This window comes from Musca vetustissima, unplaced genomic scaffold (genome assembly GCF_032173495.1).
Source record: "Musca vetustissima isolate MV318-11 ecotype Yass unplaced genomic scaffold, APGP_CSIRO_Mvet_v1 utg4710, whole genome shotgun sequence".
NCBI classification, from domain to species: domain Eukaryota; kingdom Metazoa; phylum Arthropoda; class Insecta; order Diptera; family Muscidae; genus Musca; species Musca vetustissima.
Genome location: NW_026882587.1, coordinates 109,440 through 125,649, shown reverse-complemented (window position 1 = coordinate 125,649; position 16,210 = coordinate 109,440). Strand labels below are relative to the sequence as shown.

Here is a 16,210-nt window from a genome sequence, read left to right as displayed (position 1 = left end):
TAGCTCAATTTTGAACCTAACCTTTTTCCATCACAAAACCTTCCTTCACGCTAAGTATTAAAAATACGAAAATCGGTAGGTATCATTTTATGGGAGCTAGGCTTAATTTTTTTTATCTCGATATCCTCCGAAGATGGAATGACAACAACAGATGGCTAAATAAGCAAGAACTTCTTAGAATTGTATATTTTCGAGAACAGAATACCCCCAAAACGCGAAACAATTCAATTAACTATTTTAATATAAGCAAGTGAAAAAGCGTTAAATTCGGCCGGGCCGAACTTTGGATACCCTCCACCATAGTTATACTGATAGGTACTTGAAATGAAAATATAGGGAAAATACCAAAAAGCGGACTCATACCGACATTTCTACAAACCGATTATGTAAACCATGATACAAATTTCAGAAAATTTTAATGGATAATTATACCCTCAGGCTAATGAGGGTGTATACACTTTGACACGGTGAAAATGAGCCTCATCGAAATATTGGTTCTAGACCCAATGTTTCTTTGGACCAAATTTGTTTCAGAAAATTTTGATTTCATTCAAATTTTGCCCATCTTATTATTTCTTCCAAACTTAGTTCAAGTTCGAAGATGGGAAATATGGGTCCACTTCATCTGATACCTCCCACAGAGGGGCTATGCCAAAATGCGTTCATATATAGTTCATTATCGAACCGTACGTTCTAGTTTTTTATCTCGATATCATCCGCAGGTGAAATGATTGCGACAGAACAAAACGCGTAACAAATTAGATAACTATTTTAATATATTTTATAATAATATTTGAGCACACTATCTCAATTCCTTCAGAAGATAGAGTGACGGACAGACGGACTTGGCTAGATCGTTTTAAAATTTTACCCTGATCAAGAATATATTTACTTTATAGGGTCGGATATTATTATTTCGATGAGTTACAAACGGAGTGACAACATTAATATACCCTTGATACTATGGTGGTGGGTATAAAAATAAAAATTCGAGTCTATTTTACATTAGTCGGTAAAGGTTGAAAATCGGTTTTGAACAGTTTTGACAAAATCGAAAGATCGAAATGTTGACTTTTTAGTCAAAGGCAAAAATCGATTTTTGATCTGATCAAGAATATATATATATACTTTATAGGGTCGGAAATGATTATTTCGATGAGTTACAAACGGAGTGACAACATTAAAAATAAAAATTCGAGTCGATTTTACATTAGTCGGTAAAAGTCGAAAATCGGTTTTGAACAGTTTTGACAAAATCGAAAGATCGAAATGTTGATTTTTTAGTCAAAAGCAAAAATCGAAAAGAAGACTTTTTGATCTGTGGCAATAATGGAAAAGTCGACTTTTGCGCTCGACTACCTAGGGGTCACATTAGATAGCCTTTATAAATCGTTCGCGCATGCCACAACTGTTTGCGATAAGATAAGAAGCAGAAACAATGTTCTCAAGTCGCTAGCCGGCAGCACTTGGGTAGCTGACAAAGAAACCTTGTTAACGACATACACAGTGTGGTCCGCTAACGTCAGTGCAAAACAGTGGAAAAGTCTTCAATACTACCAGAATGCCGCCCTGAGAACTGCAACAGGGTATCTCCTCATGACTCCCATAGACCACTTTCATGAGGAGATGAAGATTCTTCCTGTGCATCACCACAACAAGATGTTGTCGATGCAATACCTGCTTGGGTGTTATAGATGTAGACACCCATCATCTAGGCATTTCGGGAAGGATCTTCATGATCTGGAGAGAGAGAGAGAGAGAGAGAGAGAGAGTGGTCCAAAGGTACAAAAGGGAGCCTTTAGATCAACAGGCCTATTAAGCGGGATTGGATCGTATACACATGGATACAGTTGAGGAAGCAATTCGAGAATATGGTGTGAATACAATCATCGGTGATCATCTGACTACGATAGCTGCAGAAGAGCAGCAGCTACCTCGACAAATCAGAGCGGTCTTGGTACAATTAAGATCAGGATGGTGTAGCCACATCAATTCATATTGGGCACGAATTGAAGGCAAGTTCGATAATATCTGCCCGTCATTAAGAAGATTAAGAAGAAATACACATCAGTACAAGCTACAACAACAGATCAATCGGTATATGAGTGCCGTAGGGCTGCCATGACTCATAAAATACTCATAATACTGCTTATTTAATTATTTTTCTAATTATTCTGTTTATCATTATTGTATTTTTATCAGCGAAAAGGAAGCCGAACGGCTTTAATTTTTTTATTGTAGAAAACACACACTGTGGTACAAGGTACAACATACTGTGGTACAGGGTATTATGTCTTCGTGTATATGTTTGTAACAGGCAAAAGGAAACGAGATAGACACATGGTTCCTTTTTAGAATATGCATAGAATCACTTTTTAAGTCGATTTATGCATGTCCGTCCGTCAGTCCGTCTCGCATTTATGATCCGATTTGGATGAAATATGACATAGGTCACTTATTTGGCCCAAGGATGAACCTTTTGAAACTGGGAAAAATCGGTCCAGATTTAGATATATCTCCCATATATATTTTCGTAAGATTTAATGTAAATGGTGTACCAATGTCCCTCTATATCGTTTCATTTGCATGGAATTTGGCATAGCGTAATGAATTATGTTTGGAATGATGTGTGTTAAGTTTCCTGGAAATCGGTCCAGATTTAGATATAGCTCCCATATATATGTTCGTCCGACTTAAGGTAAATTGTGTGCCAAAGTCCCTAAATATCTTTCGATCTGCACGAAATTTGGCACAAATTTGGCAAATTTGAAAATCGGGTCAGATTTACATATAGCTCCTATATATATTTTCGTCCGATTTTATGCACCAAAGTCTCTACATATCTTTCGATTTGCACGAAATTTGGCATAGCGTACTGAATTGCGTCTGTAATAATGTGTGCAATGTTTCTTGAAAATCGGTTTAGATTTAGATATAGCTCCCAAATATATTTTCATCGGATTTTAGGTAATTGGTGCACCAAAATCTCTGAAAATCATTCGATTTGCACGAAATTTGTCATAGAGTACTGAATTAAGGCTAGAATGACGTGTGGTAAGTTTCGTGAAAATTGGTTCAAATTTAGATATAGCTCCCATATATATATTTTCGTCCGATTTTATGTAATTGGTGCACCAAAGTCCCTATATATCTTTCGATTTGCACGAATTTTGGTATAGGGTACTGAATTAAGTACTGATGTTGCTAAGCTTCGTTAAAAGATCCATAGCTAGGCCGATTTACACAACGTACTGATGTAATATATATTAGTGTCTAGCAAGTTTCCCTGAAATCGGTTCAGATATATCCTACATATGTTAGGATACATATGTAGAATATACCCAAAGTGGTGAAGGGTATCATATAGTCGGCCCAGTCCGACTTTACTACTTTCCTTACTGGTTTTTTTGGGTTGATTGAGTCAGAACGTAAGAAATTGATAAAACTGCTGGTTATTTGTAGAATATTTGGTTGTACACAATGGCATTACTACAACCAAATATATCAATGGTTCCAAAATGTCTCGAATTTGAATAGGTTTCAATTGGTATTAATAAAAAAAATAGTAAACCAGTGAGCGGAGCAGTATATTCGGACGGGGCCGACCATACGATACCCTACACAACTACCACGAACTCTAACTTTCTGAGGATCTTTATTCCGAGTCTGAGTAATATTTCGTGATATTTGCTCCCTCTTGCCCGATTAGAAGTCAACAGCACATTTTCCTTACTTTTTTGAATATTCAGTACGGTCCTTCTAATTACTTGTCCAGATTACCTTCACGGTGGGTTGTGTTGTGATTTTCGGATTATACTCGACTCGAAAACAAATCCCAAGATTTTAATCTGATCATCACCGAAAATTGTAGGCGTTTTCCTTGACCATAACTGGAACTTCATGAAAAATTTCAAAGCCATCAGCGCGATATTTCCCCCTCTAATGTGGTAATGGGTTACTAAATAATATCTGAATACGTAAGCGCCTGTAAATATTTCACTGTAACTCCCACATCTGATTAGATACATCTCTATATTTGGTATCAATTTAAAGTCCAACCACTCCTCTTGGATATGCTATCAACTCCTCGGGTCTACATCCTTCAGGAGTAAATATATATGCCATAGAATACAAATTTTGTCATTTTTCACACAAAAGTCAGGGTCCATTAGACCCGCTAAATATTGACTGATCTTTATCAAAACATGTTTGGGAAAACCCGACAAAAATAATGTCTTTGGTCCATTTCATCCCCTAAATATTAACCGACTGTTTTGATCTTTATCAAACACATAATGTCTTTGGTCCATTTCATCCCCTAAATATTAACCGATCTTTTCCCAAACATGTTTTGATCTTTATCAAAACATGTTTGGGAAAACCCGACAAAAATAATGTCTTTGGTCCATTTCATCCCCTAAATATTAACCGATCTTTTCCAAAAACAATAGGGGTCTTCATTGGTCAGAACCCATCCTACATGCAAAATTTCGTGAAGATTGGTCCATAACTGTGGCCTGTATCGTGTTTACAATTTATAATGGACAGACGGACGGACGGACACACATGTCTAGATCGACTCAGCTAGTCGAGATATGACGATCGGTTTCGCGGCGTTACAAACTTTTGGGGCTGCATAAAGCTATAATACCCTGACATCATAGTTGTGTAGGGTATAATAAATAGAACATTTATTATACTTTTATATCGTTTCAATATTTTAATGTGTCTGAAGACACATTAATAAACACACTGTATTCATTTTTATATGATTTCCAACAATTGTGGATACAACATAAGTGATAACAGTTATTCCCCTTTTTATCCGAATACCATCCGAAATAAATAGTTGTCCGGGTATATACATCCATTTCGAATATATTATCAGTTGATAAAATGTTCTATTTAATTCAAATTTCTAGTGAAATCTTATCTACCATACAAAATTTAAAAAGAAAGTGACTCATGACAACACATTTCAAATATCCGAAAAATGAAAAGAAAACTTTCATCCGCCTATAAAAACAAGTGACTGTCAAATATGAAAATCAGTTGGTAATTTAGTTACCACCGGAAACATTAGTTGCTTATCGATATGAGGTCGTTAGCAATATTATTGATTGGTCTGCTGTGTGCCAGTGCCATTGATGGACGTTGGCTGGGTGAAGATATTCGCCGTGAACTGGAAGATAGTCATGAAAGTGATGAGCCACCCTATAAAATTGAGGGTAAACATTACGAAGGAAGAAGACATCATCATCTACCTCACCATCACTATGGTCATCATGGCAATTCATCCCACTGGAATACAACTGTGATTCCACCAAATGATAATACGACATCGTCATGGAACAGTACTTGGGCGCCACCAGTGAATAACTCCACGTGGAGTCCTCCATCATGGAATACGACATGGAGTCCACAACAAAATAATTCGACACCTTCATGGAATACCACTTGGACACCACCTGTGAATAATTCGACATGGGCTCCACCATTATGGAATACAACTTGGAATCCATCGGGTAACGATTCCTCACCATCGTGGAATTCAACTTGGGCGCCACCAATAAATAATTCGACATGGAGGCCTCCTTCATGGAATACGACATGGAGTCCACCAATTAATAATTCTACATGGGCTCCGCCATCATGGAATTCTACTTGGGTACCACCAGCATGGAATACTACTTGGGCACCACCAACATGGAATTCCACATTGGCACCACCTTCATGGAATTCGACATGGTCACCTCCTTCATGGAATACGACTTGGGCACCACCTTCATGGAATTCCACTTGGGCACCTCCTTCATGGAATTCCACTTGGGCACCTCCAGTATGGAACTCAACCATTGCACCATCTTCGTGGAACTCCACTTGGGCACCACCTTCATGGAATTCCACATGGGCACCTCCTTCATGGAATACGACTTGGGCACCACCTTCATGGAATTCCACTTGGGCGCCACCTACCTGGAATTCTACTTGGACACCTCCATCGTGGAACTCCACCTGGGCGCCACCTTCTTGGAATACCACCTGGTCGCCACCATTGAATAATTCTACGTGGGCACCACCATCATGGAATAGCACTTGGGCACCCCCCTCATGGAACTCAACCTGGGCACCTCCATCATGGAATTCAACTTGGGCACCTCCTTCATGGAACTCCACCTGGGCACCACCTTCATGGAATACCACTTGGGCGCCACCAACGAACAACTCGACATGGGCACCTCCTTCATGGAACTCCACCTGGGCACCACCTTCATGGAATGCAACTTGGGCACCTCCTTCATCGAACTCCACTTGGGCACCTCCTTCATGGAATACCACTTGGGCGCCACCAACGAATAACTCAACATGGGCACCTCCATCTGGAAATTTCACCTGGACTCCACCGACATGGAATTAAAAAAACTATACGCTCAGATAAGATGGTTTAGCACCCGTTTATAAAGAGATCCATTTAAAATTTCAAAACTCCAGCTTAATAGATTATTTTCCTCGAGTCTAACTAATATTTATATTTCGAAAATATTGACTTTTTTCTAAATTTTTTAATAATCCACAATAATTTCTAATAAATTAAAAAAAATGGCAAGAAAAGTTGATTGGTTTTTTTATGGGGCTTGACTGTGAAGTTGAAAGAAATGTTTGACTCATGGCGGATTTCTTAGAAATATTTAACACTGCCTACAAAAATATACACATATAGCCGATGGCGTATGCGTTGTGTCAACACGTATATGCATCATCAATCATAAATGTAAATGAGATCTAAAACTTTGAGCTTATTCGGACATTTTGAAAACAAAAATGCACTTCGCAATCGCTAAGTGATTTTTTTATTGAATTGAGAGAGATAAGAGTTTTATGACTTTATTTTTTTTCTTCGTAATCGAAATAACTGATTTTTTTTTTATTGAATAGAGAGAGATAAGAGTTTTATGACTTTATTTTTTTTCTTCCCACACAGACCAATGGAAATGAAGGAAATTATTATTAACAGAAGCCGGTAATAAAATCATGATAAGGTTTAGAGACCGCCCCATTTTTGAGAGTCACAATAAGCGATGAAAATTTATATATGATTACTTATCAAATATTAATAGAATTAGTTGGGTGAACTGACTAATCTCTAAAAAAACAAATTTGTATATTTAGAGACCATATGTTTCTATAAAGAACAATTTGCCTATTTAGAGACCACAGGCCTCTATAAAGTCCAGTTGGTCTATTTAGAGACCACAGGTCTCGATTAACACCAATTGGTCTATTAAGAGACCACAGGTGTCTATAAAGACACATTTGTCTTTTTAGAGATTACTGGTCTCTATGAAGACCAAATGGTCTATTTACAGACCGCTGGTCTCTATGTAGACCAAATGGTCTTCATGATAATTTTACAGACCACTGGTCTCTATGAAGACAAATTGGTCTATTTAGAGACCACAACGCTCTATACAGACCAATTGGTCTATTTAGAGACCACATGTCTCTATAAATACCAATTGGTCTATGTAGAGACCATTGGTCTCTATAAAGACCAGTTGGTCTCGATTAACACCAATTGGTCTATTAAGAGACCACAGGTATCTATAAAGACAAATTTGTCTTTTTAGATATTACTGGTCTCTATGAAGACCAAATGGTCTATTTACAGACCGCTGGTCTCTATGTAGACCAAATGGTCTTCATGATAAATTTACAGACCACTGGTCTCTATGAAGACAAATTGGTCTATTTAGAGACCACAGGTCTCTGTCTCTATAAAGACCAATTGGTCTATTTAGAGACCACAACGCTATATGCAGACCAATTGGTCTATTTAGAGACCACATGTCTCTATAAATACCAATTGGTCTATGTAGAGACCATTGGTCTCTATAAAGACCAATTGGTCTATGTAGAGACCATTGGTCTCTATAAAGACCAATTGGTCTATGTAGAGGCCATTGGTCTCTATAAAGATCAATTGGTCTATATGGAGACCATTTGGTCTATGTAGAGACCATTGGTCTCTATAAAGACCAATTGGTCTATGTAGAGACCATTGGTCTCTATAAAGACCAATTGGTCTATGTAGAGACCATTGGTCTCTATAAAGACCAATTGGTCTATGTAGAGACCATTGGTCTCTATAAAGACCAATTGGTCTATGTAGAGACCATTGGTCTCTATAAAGACCAATTGGTCTATGTAGAGACCATTGGTCTCTATAAAGACCAATTGGTCTATGTAGAGACCATTGGTCTCTATAAAGACCAATTGGTCTATGTAGAGACCATTGGTCTCTATAAAGACTATAAAGACCAATTGGTCTATGTAGAGACCATTGGTCTCTATAAAGACCAGTTGGTCTATGTAGAGACCATTGGTCTCTATAAAGACCAGTTGGTCTATGTAGAGACCATTGGTCTCTATAAAGACCAGTTGGTCTATGTAGAGACCATTGGTCTCTATAAAGACCAGTTGGTCTATGTAGAGACCATTGGTCTCTATAAAGACCAGTTGGTCTATGTAGAGACCATTGGTCTCTATAAAGACCAGTTGGTCTATGTAGAGACCATTGGTCTCTATAAAGACCAGTTGGTCTATGTAGAGACCATTGGTCTCTATAAAGACCAGTTGGTCTATGTAGAGACCATTGGTCTCTATAAAGACCAGTTGGTCTATGTAGAGACCATTGGTCTCTATAAAGACCAGTTGGTCTATGTAGAGACCATTGGTCTCTATAAAGACCAGTTGGTCTATGTAGAGACCATTGGTCTCTATAAAGACCAGTTGGTCTATGTAGAGACCATTGGTCTCTATAAAGACCAGTTGGTCTATGTAGAGACCATTGGTCTCTATAAAGACCAGTTGGTCTATGTAGAGACCATTGGTCTCTATAAAGACCAGTTGGTCTATGTAGAGACCATTGGTCTCTATAAAGACCAGTTGGTCTATGTAGAGACCATTGGTCTCTATAAAGACCAGTTGGTCTATGTAGAGACCATTGGTCTCTATAAAGACCAGTTGGTCTATGTAGAGACCATTGGTCTCGATAAAGACCAGTTGGTCTATGTAGAGACCATTGGTCTTTATAAAGACCAGTTGCGGTAGAGATCATTGGTCTCTATAAAGACCAGTTGGTCTATGTAGAGACCATTGGTCTCTATAAAGACCAGTTGGTCTATGTAGAGACCATTGGTCTATGTAGAGACCATTGGTCTCTATAAAGACCAGTTGGTCTATGTAGAGACCATTGGTCTCTATAAAGACCAGTTGGTCTATGTAGAGACCATTGGTCTCTATAAAGACCAGTTGGTCTATGTAGAGACCATTGGTCTCTATAAAGACCAGTTGGTCTATGTAGAGACCATTGGTCTCTATAAAGACCAGTTGGTCTATGTAGAGACCATTGGTCTCTATAAAGACCAGTTGGTCTATGTAGAGACCATTGGTCTCTATAAAGACCAGTTGGTCTATGTAGAGACCATTGGTCTCTATAAAGACCAGTTGGTCTATGTAGAGACCATTGGTCTCTGTAAAGACCAGTTGGTCTATGTAGAGACCAACTGGTCTATGTAGAGATGTAGAGACCAGTTGGTCTATGTAGAGACCATTGGTCTCTATAAAGACCAGTTGGTCTATGTAGAGACCATTGGTCTCTATAAAGACCAGTTGGTCTATGTAGAGACCATTGGTCTCTATAAAGACCAGTTGGTCTATGTAGAGACCAGTTGGTCTATGTAGAGACCATTGGTCTCTATAAAGACCAGTTGGTCTATGTAGAGACCATTGGTCTCTATAAAGACCAGTTGGTCTATGTAGAGACCATTGGTCTCTATAAAGACCAGTTGGTCTATGTAGAGACCATTGGTCTCTATAAAGACCAGTTGGTCTATGTAGAGACCATTGGTCTCTATAAAGACCAGTTGGTCTATGTAGAGACCATTGGTCTCTATAAAGACCAGTTGGTCTATGTAGAGACCATTGGTCTCTATAAAGACCAGTTGGTCTATGTAGAGACCATTGGTCTCTATAAAGACCAGTTGGTCTATGTAGAGACCATTGGTCTCTATAAAGAACAGTTGGTCAATGTAGAGACCATTGGTTGGTCTCCATTGGTCTCTATAAAGTCCAGTTGGTCTATTTAGAGACCATTGGTCTCTATAAAGACCAGTTGGTCTATGTAGAGACCATTGGTCTCTATAAAGACCAGTTGGTCTTTGTAGAGAACATTGGTCTCTATAAAGACCACTTGGTCTATGTAGAGACCATTGGTCTCTAGAACGACCAATTGGTCTACTTAGACACCCCAGTTCTCTATAACGGACAGTTGGTCTATTGCGAGATCATTGAGGCTCTATGAAGACCAATTGGTCTATTAAGAAACCACTGGTCTTTATGAAGACCAGTTGTTCTATTTTGAGACCACTGGTCTCTATGAAAACCAATTCGTATATTTAGAGACCACAGGTCCTTTTGAAGACCAATTTGTCTTTTTAGAGACCACAGGTCTCTATTAACACCAATTGGCCTATTTAGAGACCGCAGGTCTCTATAAAGACCAATTGGTCTATTTGAATACCATAGAGTTCTATAGAGAGATCAATTGGTCTTTGTAGAGACCATAGTTCTCTATAAAGAACAAATGTTCTATGCAAAGACCAATTGGTTTCTGCAGAAACTAATTGGTCTATTTAAATGGTAAATCCACGTATGTGTTTCTCTTCTAATCTAGTATAATTAACGACAGTTAATTATTAAATACTATTGGACTCAAGTAATATTTCATTTATATCTCAATTATAGATTACAACAATTATTTCGGCTTTAAAATAAAAAGAGTGATAACCTTATCATTCAATATAAAATCTCTTTAACGTGAACTACGAAATGATTCTTATCACAAATGATAGTTGAAGTGGGTGAAAGAAAGCCCAAAAAAAAAAAAAACAACAAATAAAACTTTTCAATTAATCAGTTTTATCAGAAAAAAATCGGTAGGCTTTGGGCAAAACATTCCCAATGCGATAAGGAAATAGTGAACCAAAATTTTTATAACCATATAAAATGCCTTTAAACATGCTGACAATCAGTTAACTATCTAGTCTCGATTGTAAAAGTTGTCGATATGAATTCGACAGCATTTGTAGTGGTGGTGTTATGCCTGCTGTGTATAAACCAAATAGAGGCCAGAGTTTTTCCACAATGGTTTGGTAATTATGATGTCAGGGATGGTGAAATTCCAAATCATCAGGTTGAAGAGGGTATAAAATTTGTATGGACTCCACCAACGAATAATTCGACACCTTCATGGAACAGCACTTGGTCTCCGCCAAATTCAAATTCAACATGGAGTCCACCTTGGTGGAATACTACTTGGTCACCACCAGTGAATAATTCGACATGGCGTCCGCCATCATGGAACAGCACATGGACTCCGCCATTGTGGAATACAACATGGTGGCCACCAGTGAGTAATTTCACCTGGCGACCACCATCATGGAATAGCACATGGGCTCCATCAACAACTAATTTGACACCTTCCTGGAACAGTACATGGTTTCCTCCATTAACAAATCCATCAACATGGAGTCCACCGTTGTGGAATATAAGCTGGACAACACACACCTGGAATAATTCATGGGGTACACCAACATTTAGCACACCAACATCGATGACCGGTCTCTATTCTACTCTCTCCTGGAATAATTCATGGAGTACACCAACATGGAATAACTCCTGGACCACACACTCCTGGAATAATAGTTGGACAACACAATCATGGAATAATTCATGGAGTACTCCAACGTGGAGCACACCGCAGTGGAATAATAGCTGGACCACACCATCATGGAGTACTCCACTATGGAATAACAGCTGGTCCACACCCTCCTGGAATAATAGTTGGACAACACCCTCCTGGAATAATTTATGGAGTAATCCAACGTGGAGCACACAGCAATGGAATAACAGCTGGACCACACCCTCCTGGAATAACTCATGGACAATGCCAACATGGAATAACTCCTGGACCACACCCTCCTGGAATAATTCATGGAGTACCCCACAATGGAATAACAGCTGGACCACACCCTCCTGGAATAACTCATGGAGTACTCCACAATGGAATAACTCCTTTACAACACCCTCCTGGAATAACAGCTGGACAACACCCTCCTGGAATAATTCATGGATTACTCCAACATGGAGCCCGCCGCAGTGGAATAATAGCTGGACCACACCCTCCTGGAATAACTCATGGAGTACTCCACAATGGAATAACAGCTGGTCCACACCCTCCTGGAATAACTCATGGACAACGCCAACATGGAATAATTCATGGTCAACACCCTCCTGGAATAACTCATGGAATACTCCACAATGGAATAACAGCTGGTCCACACTATCCTGGAATAACTCATGGAGTACCCCAACATGGAATAATTCATGGTCAACACCCTCCTGGAATAACTCATGGAGTATGCCAACATGGAGCACATCCCAATGGAATAACAGCTGGACCACACCCTCCTGGAATAACTCATGGAGTACTCCACAATGGAATAACTCCTGGACAACATCCTCCTGGAATAACAGCTGGACAACACCCTTCTGGAATAATTCATGGATTACTCCAACATGGAGCCCGCCGCAATGGAATAATAGCTGGACCACACCCTCCTGGAATAACTCATGGAGCACACCGCAGTGGAATAACAGCTGGTCCACATTCTCCTGGAATAACTCATGGAGTACCCCAACATGGAATTACAGCTGGACCACACCATCCTGGAATAGCTCATGGACTACAAAAAAATTCACATGGCCTTGGAATACACCCAGCTATAATTTAACTAGGAGCAAATCAAAACCAGGTCTCATCGAAAAACTTAGACATAGTTTTTAAATACTCCCTGTTTAAATAATAGAATTAATCAATTAACAGGTAAGCCTCCTTTAACGCAAATTTTGAAATTTAAATATTTTTCTTTGTCATTGTTGATCTCAAAGGTAGTGGAATACAATTAAAAATGTAATTCTATTTTTTAATTGTCAAAATTATGGTTGTGCATTCAACGAGGCTTACCTGTAACGACTTTGCATCTGAATATATTTTTACGAATCATTGTATTATAAATAAAGTAAATTATGAAATAAATTAAATTATCCTAAAATAATAGAAAATTTGTTCTCGCATATTTTAACGATAGTTGGGGCTTTAATTCAACTAGCAGAACAGGTCAAAGGTATGTCCATTTGTGTGCCCCGTTTTCTGACATGTAGAATTTCTATCTACTGGCCTAAAATATTAACCGCAAAAACGTTACATGAGGACAATAACGTTTGTACGCGATATATTGAAATTATAGACCTCGAAAATATAGACCTAGAAAGTATAGATCTATTACTTGTTGATTACATTGAACCGATATAGTTCATCTCATCGGACTAAATAATAGCCAATACTGTGCAAGTTCCGTTTAAATGATCCCAACACTCAATTTTTTTTGTTCTGTTCAGTTTTTATCGAATTTCCCCAGAAAGCATTCAATTAGTAATTAGTGTTTGAGTAGTGAACAAACACGTTTCGAAATTAATCATCGAATATCTTGACAGTTGGGGATTGCGAAGTGTGCCATAGCAACACTGAACAATGAGATAACACTGAAATGTGTTCCTGATTGTTTGTCTAGAATAAAAATTACATTTTGAAATGTTATGTCAGTTCGGGTTATGTGGGTTTTGTAATGATGTACAGTGGTGCAGAGTAGAAAAAAGATCGATATATCATTTGATAGGGGATGAGTGTTTATACCCTTCACCACTTTGTGGTACAGGGTATTATGTCTTTGTGCATATGTTTGTAACAGGCAAAAATAATCGAGATAGACCAATGGTTCCTTTTGAGAATATACATCGAATCACTTTCTGAGTCGATTTATGCATGTCCGTCCGTCTGTCTGTCGATGTAAAATTGTAAACAAAGTACAGGTCGCATTTATAATCCGAATTGGATGAAATTTCGCACAGGTCACTTATTTGGCCCAAGGACGAACCCTATTGAAATTGGGAAAAATCGGTTCAGATTTAGATATAGCTCCCATATATATTTTTGTCCGATTTATTGTAAACGGTACCTATATATCTTTCGATTTGCACGAAATTTGGTACAACGTAATGAATAGAATGATCTGTGTGAAGTTTCGTAAAAATCGGATCAGATTTGGATATAGCTCCCGTATATATTTTCGTCCAATTTATGGTAAATGGTGTACCAAAGTCCCTATATATCTTTCGATTTGTACGAAATTTGGCACAGCGTAATGAATTAGGTCTAGAATTATGTGTGACAAGTTTCCTGAAAATCGGTTCAGATTTGAATATAGCTCCCATATATATTTTCGTCTGATTTAAGGTAAATGGTGTACCAAAATCCCTATATATCTTTTGATTTGCACGAAATTTGGCACAGCGTAATGAATTAGGTCTAGAATGATGTGTGTTAGGTTTCCTGAAAATCGGTTCAGATTTGGATATACCTCCCATATATATTTTCGTCCGATTTAAGGTAAATGGTGTAACAAAGTCTCTATATACTTCGATTTGCACGAAATTTGGCATGGCGTTCTGAATTAAGTCGAGAACGATGCTTGGTAAATTTTGTGAACATCGGTTCAGATTTAGATATAGCTCCCATATGTATGTTCGTCCGATTTTAGGTAAAGAGTGCACCAAAGTCCCTTTATATGCTTCGATTTGCACAAAATTTGGCTTAGCGCACTAAATTGACTCTAGAATGATGAGTGGTGAGTTTCGGGAAAATCGGTCGAGATTTCGATATAGCTCCCATATATATTTTCGTCCAATTTTCGGTAAATAGGGCACCAAAGTCCCTTTGTATAACGTACTGAATTAAGTCTAGAAAGATGTGTGTTAATTTTCGGTTCAGATTTAGATATAGCTCCCACATATAGATTATATTTTTAACAACGCGGCGTACCGAATAGCGTGTTTCAATTTTGCTATCAATAGTTTTCCATAAAGTTTTCCCATATTACGCAGACGGCTCTAAATCTGCTCGAATGAAATTAAAGTTAGGATAGGTTGGAGAAAGAGGGAACATAGACATAATATTGTTAGGATACATATGTACAATATACCCAAAGTGGTGAAGGGTATCATATAGTCGGCCCAGTCCGACTTTACTACTTTCCTTACTGGTTTGAGCGTGGTTTGGGTGGTTGCAAAATTATGTTAGCGCCACATTTAATTCGTATATGTTTTAATACCCTTTGGCATATACAGCCACATATATAACGGATCGTTCAAAATTCGGAACTTTGCGGATTTTGGGCAGGGTTTTCAACCAAATACCTGTAATATATATTGGGTAGCAAATATACATACCAAAAATAATATTTGAGTTGGTACTTGGTTGGTAAATCACTTTTTCATAGAATATTTTCAATATAAGTTCATGTTTGTTCATAGGTCCTAGGTCCGAGGGCATTTCTGGTTTACACAGACACTGATGTTTGGGTGCATACCGACTTTAAGTATTTTGATGATTTTATGCGCATTTCCAACTGATGTTTATTACTTGGGTTACATCGGTGCACTTTTTGATATATCGGATGGAATTTTGAAGTAGTCTGGAGGACAGCAATGCAGAACGGCGAGAGATCTTTCGGAGAATTTTTCTCTCGAACACTCCAAGAGCTGCCTCATCTGCTTGTGCAAGTACCCATGCTTCAGATCCATACAACAGCACGGGTAGTATTAGCGTCTTGTGGAGTAGAAGTTTGCTCTGGCGGGAGGTGGCCTTGTTTCTAAACTGCTTACTTTGACCATAGTAGCATTTGTTGACCAACACTATCCTTCTCCGAATTTCAAAACTGATGTCATTCGTCCTGTTTATGGCGGTACCAAGGTATATAAAATCTGTGACTAACTCCAAGCTGTAGTTCTCAAATTCCACATTTGGTCCGAGTCTACTGGACGTCTTGCGCGTTGATACCATCAGCTTGGTCTTCTCGCCGTTTACTGCCAGACCCACTTTAGCAGACTCCTTCTAAATTTGTTCAAAGATGGCTGTTACCGCGTAGGCGAGTAACATGTGTTGTTTGGTGTACAGAGTGTAATTTCTGTTCACTTTTGCCTCTCGTATGACCTTTTCCAGCAGAATGTTAAAAAGGTCACACGACAAACT

General features: G+C 38.4%; 1 protein-coding gene across 1 annotated transcript; it reads left to right on the top strand.

The window, feature by feature from the left end:
- Positions 1–5,095: 5,095 nt before the first annotated feature.
- Positions 5,096–6,418, top strand: LOC133329106 (foot protein 1 variant 2). Its single transcript, XM_061537603.1, has one exon. It carries the CDS (start codon positions 5,096–5,098, stop codon positions 6,416–6,418), a length of 1,323 nt encoding a protein of 440 aa, XP_061393587.1.
- Positions 6,419–16,210: the final 9,792 nt, after the last annotated feature.

Bases quoted from the DNA above. Each gene is read 5' to 3' on its own strand.
- LOC133329106 (XM_061537603.1), top strand. From the start codon at position 5,096: ATGAGGTCGTTAGCAATATTATTGATTGGTCTGCTGTGTGCCAGTGCC.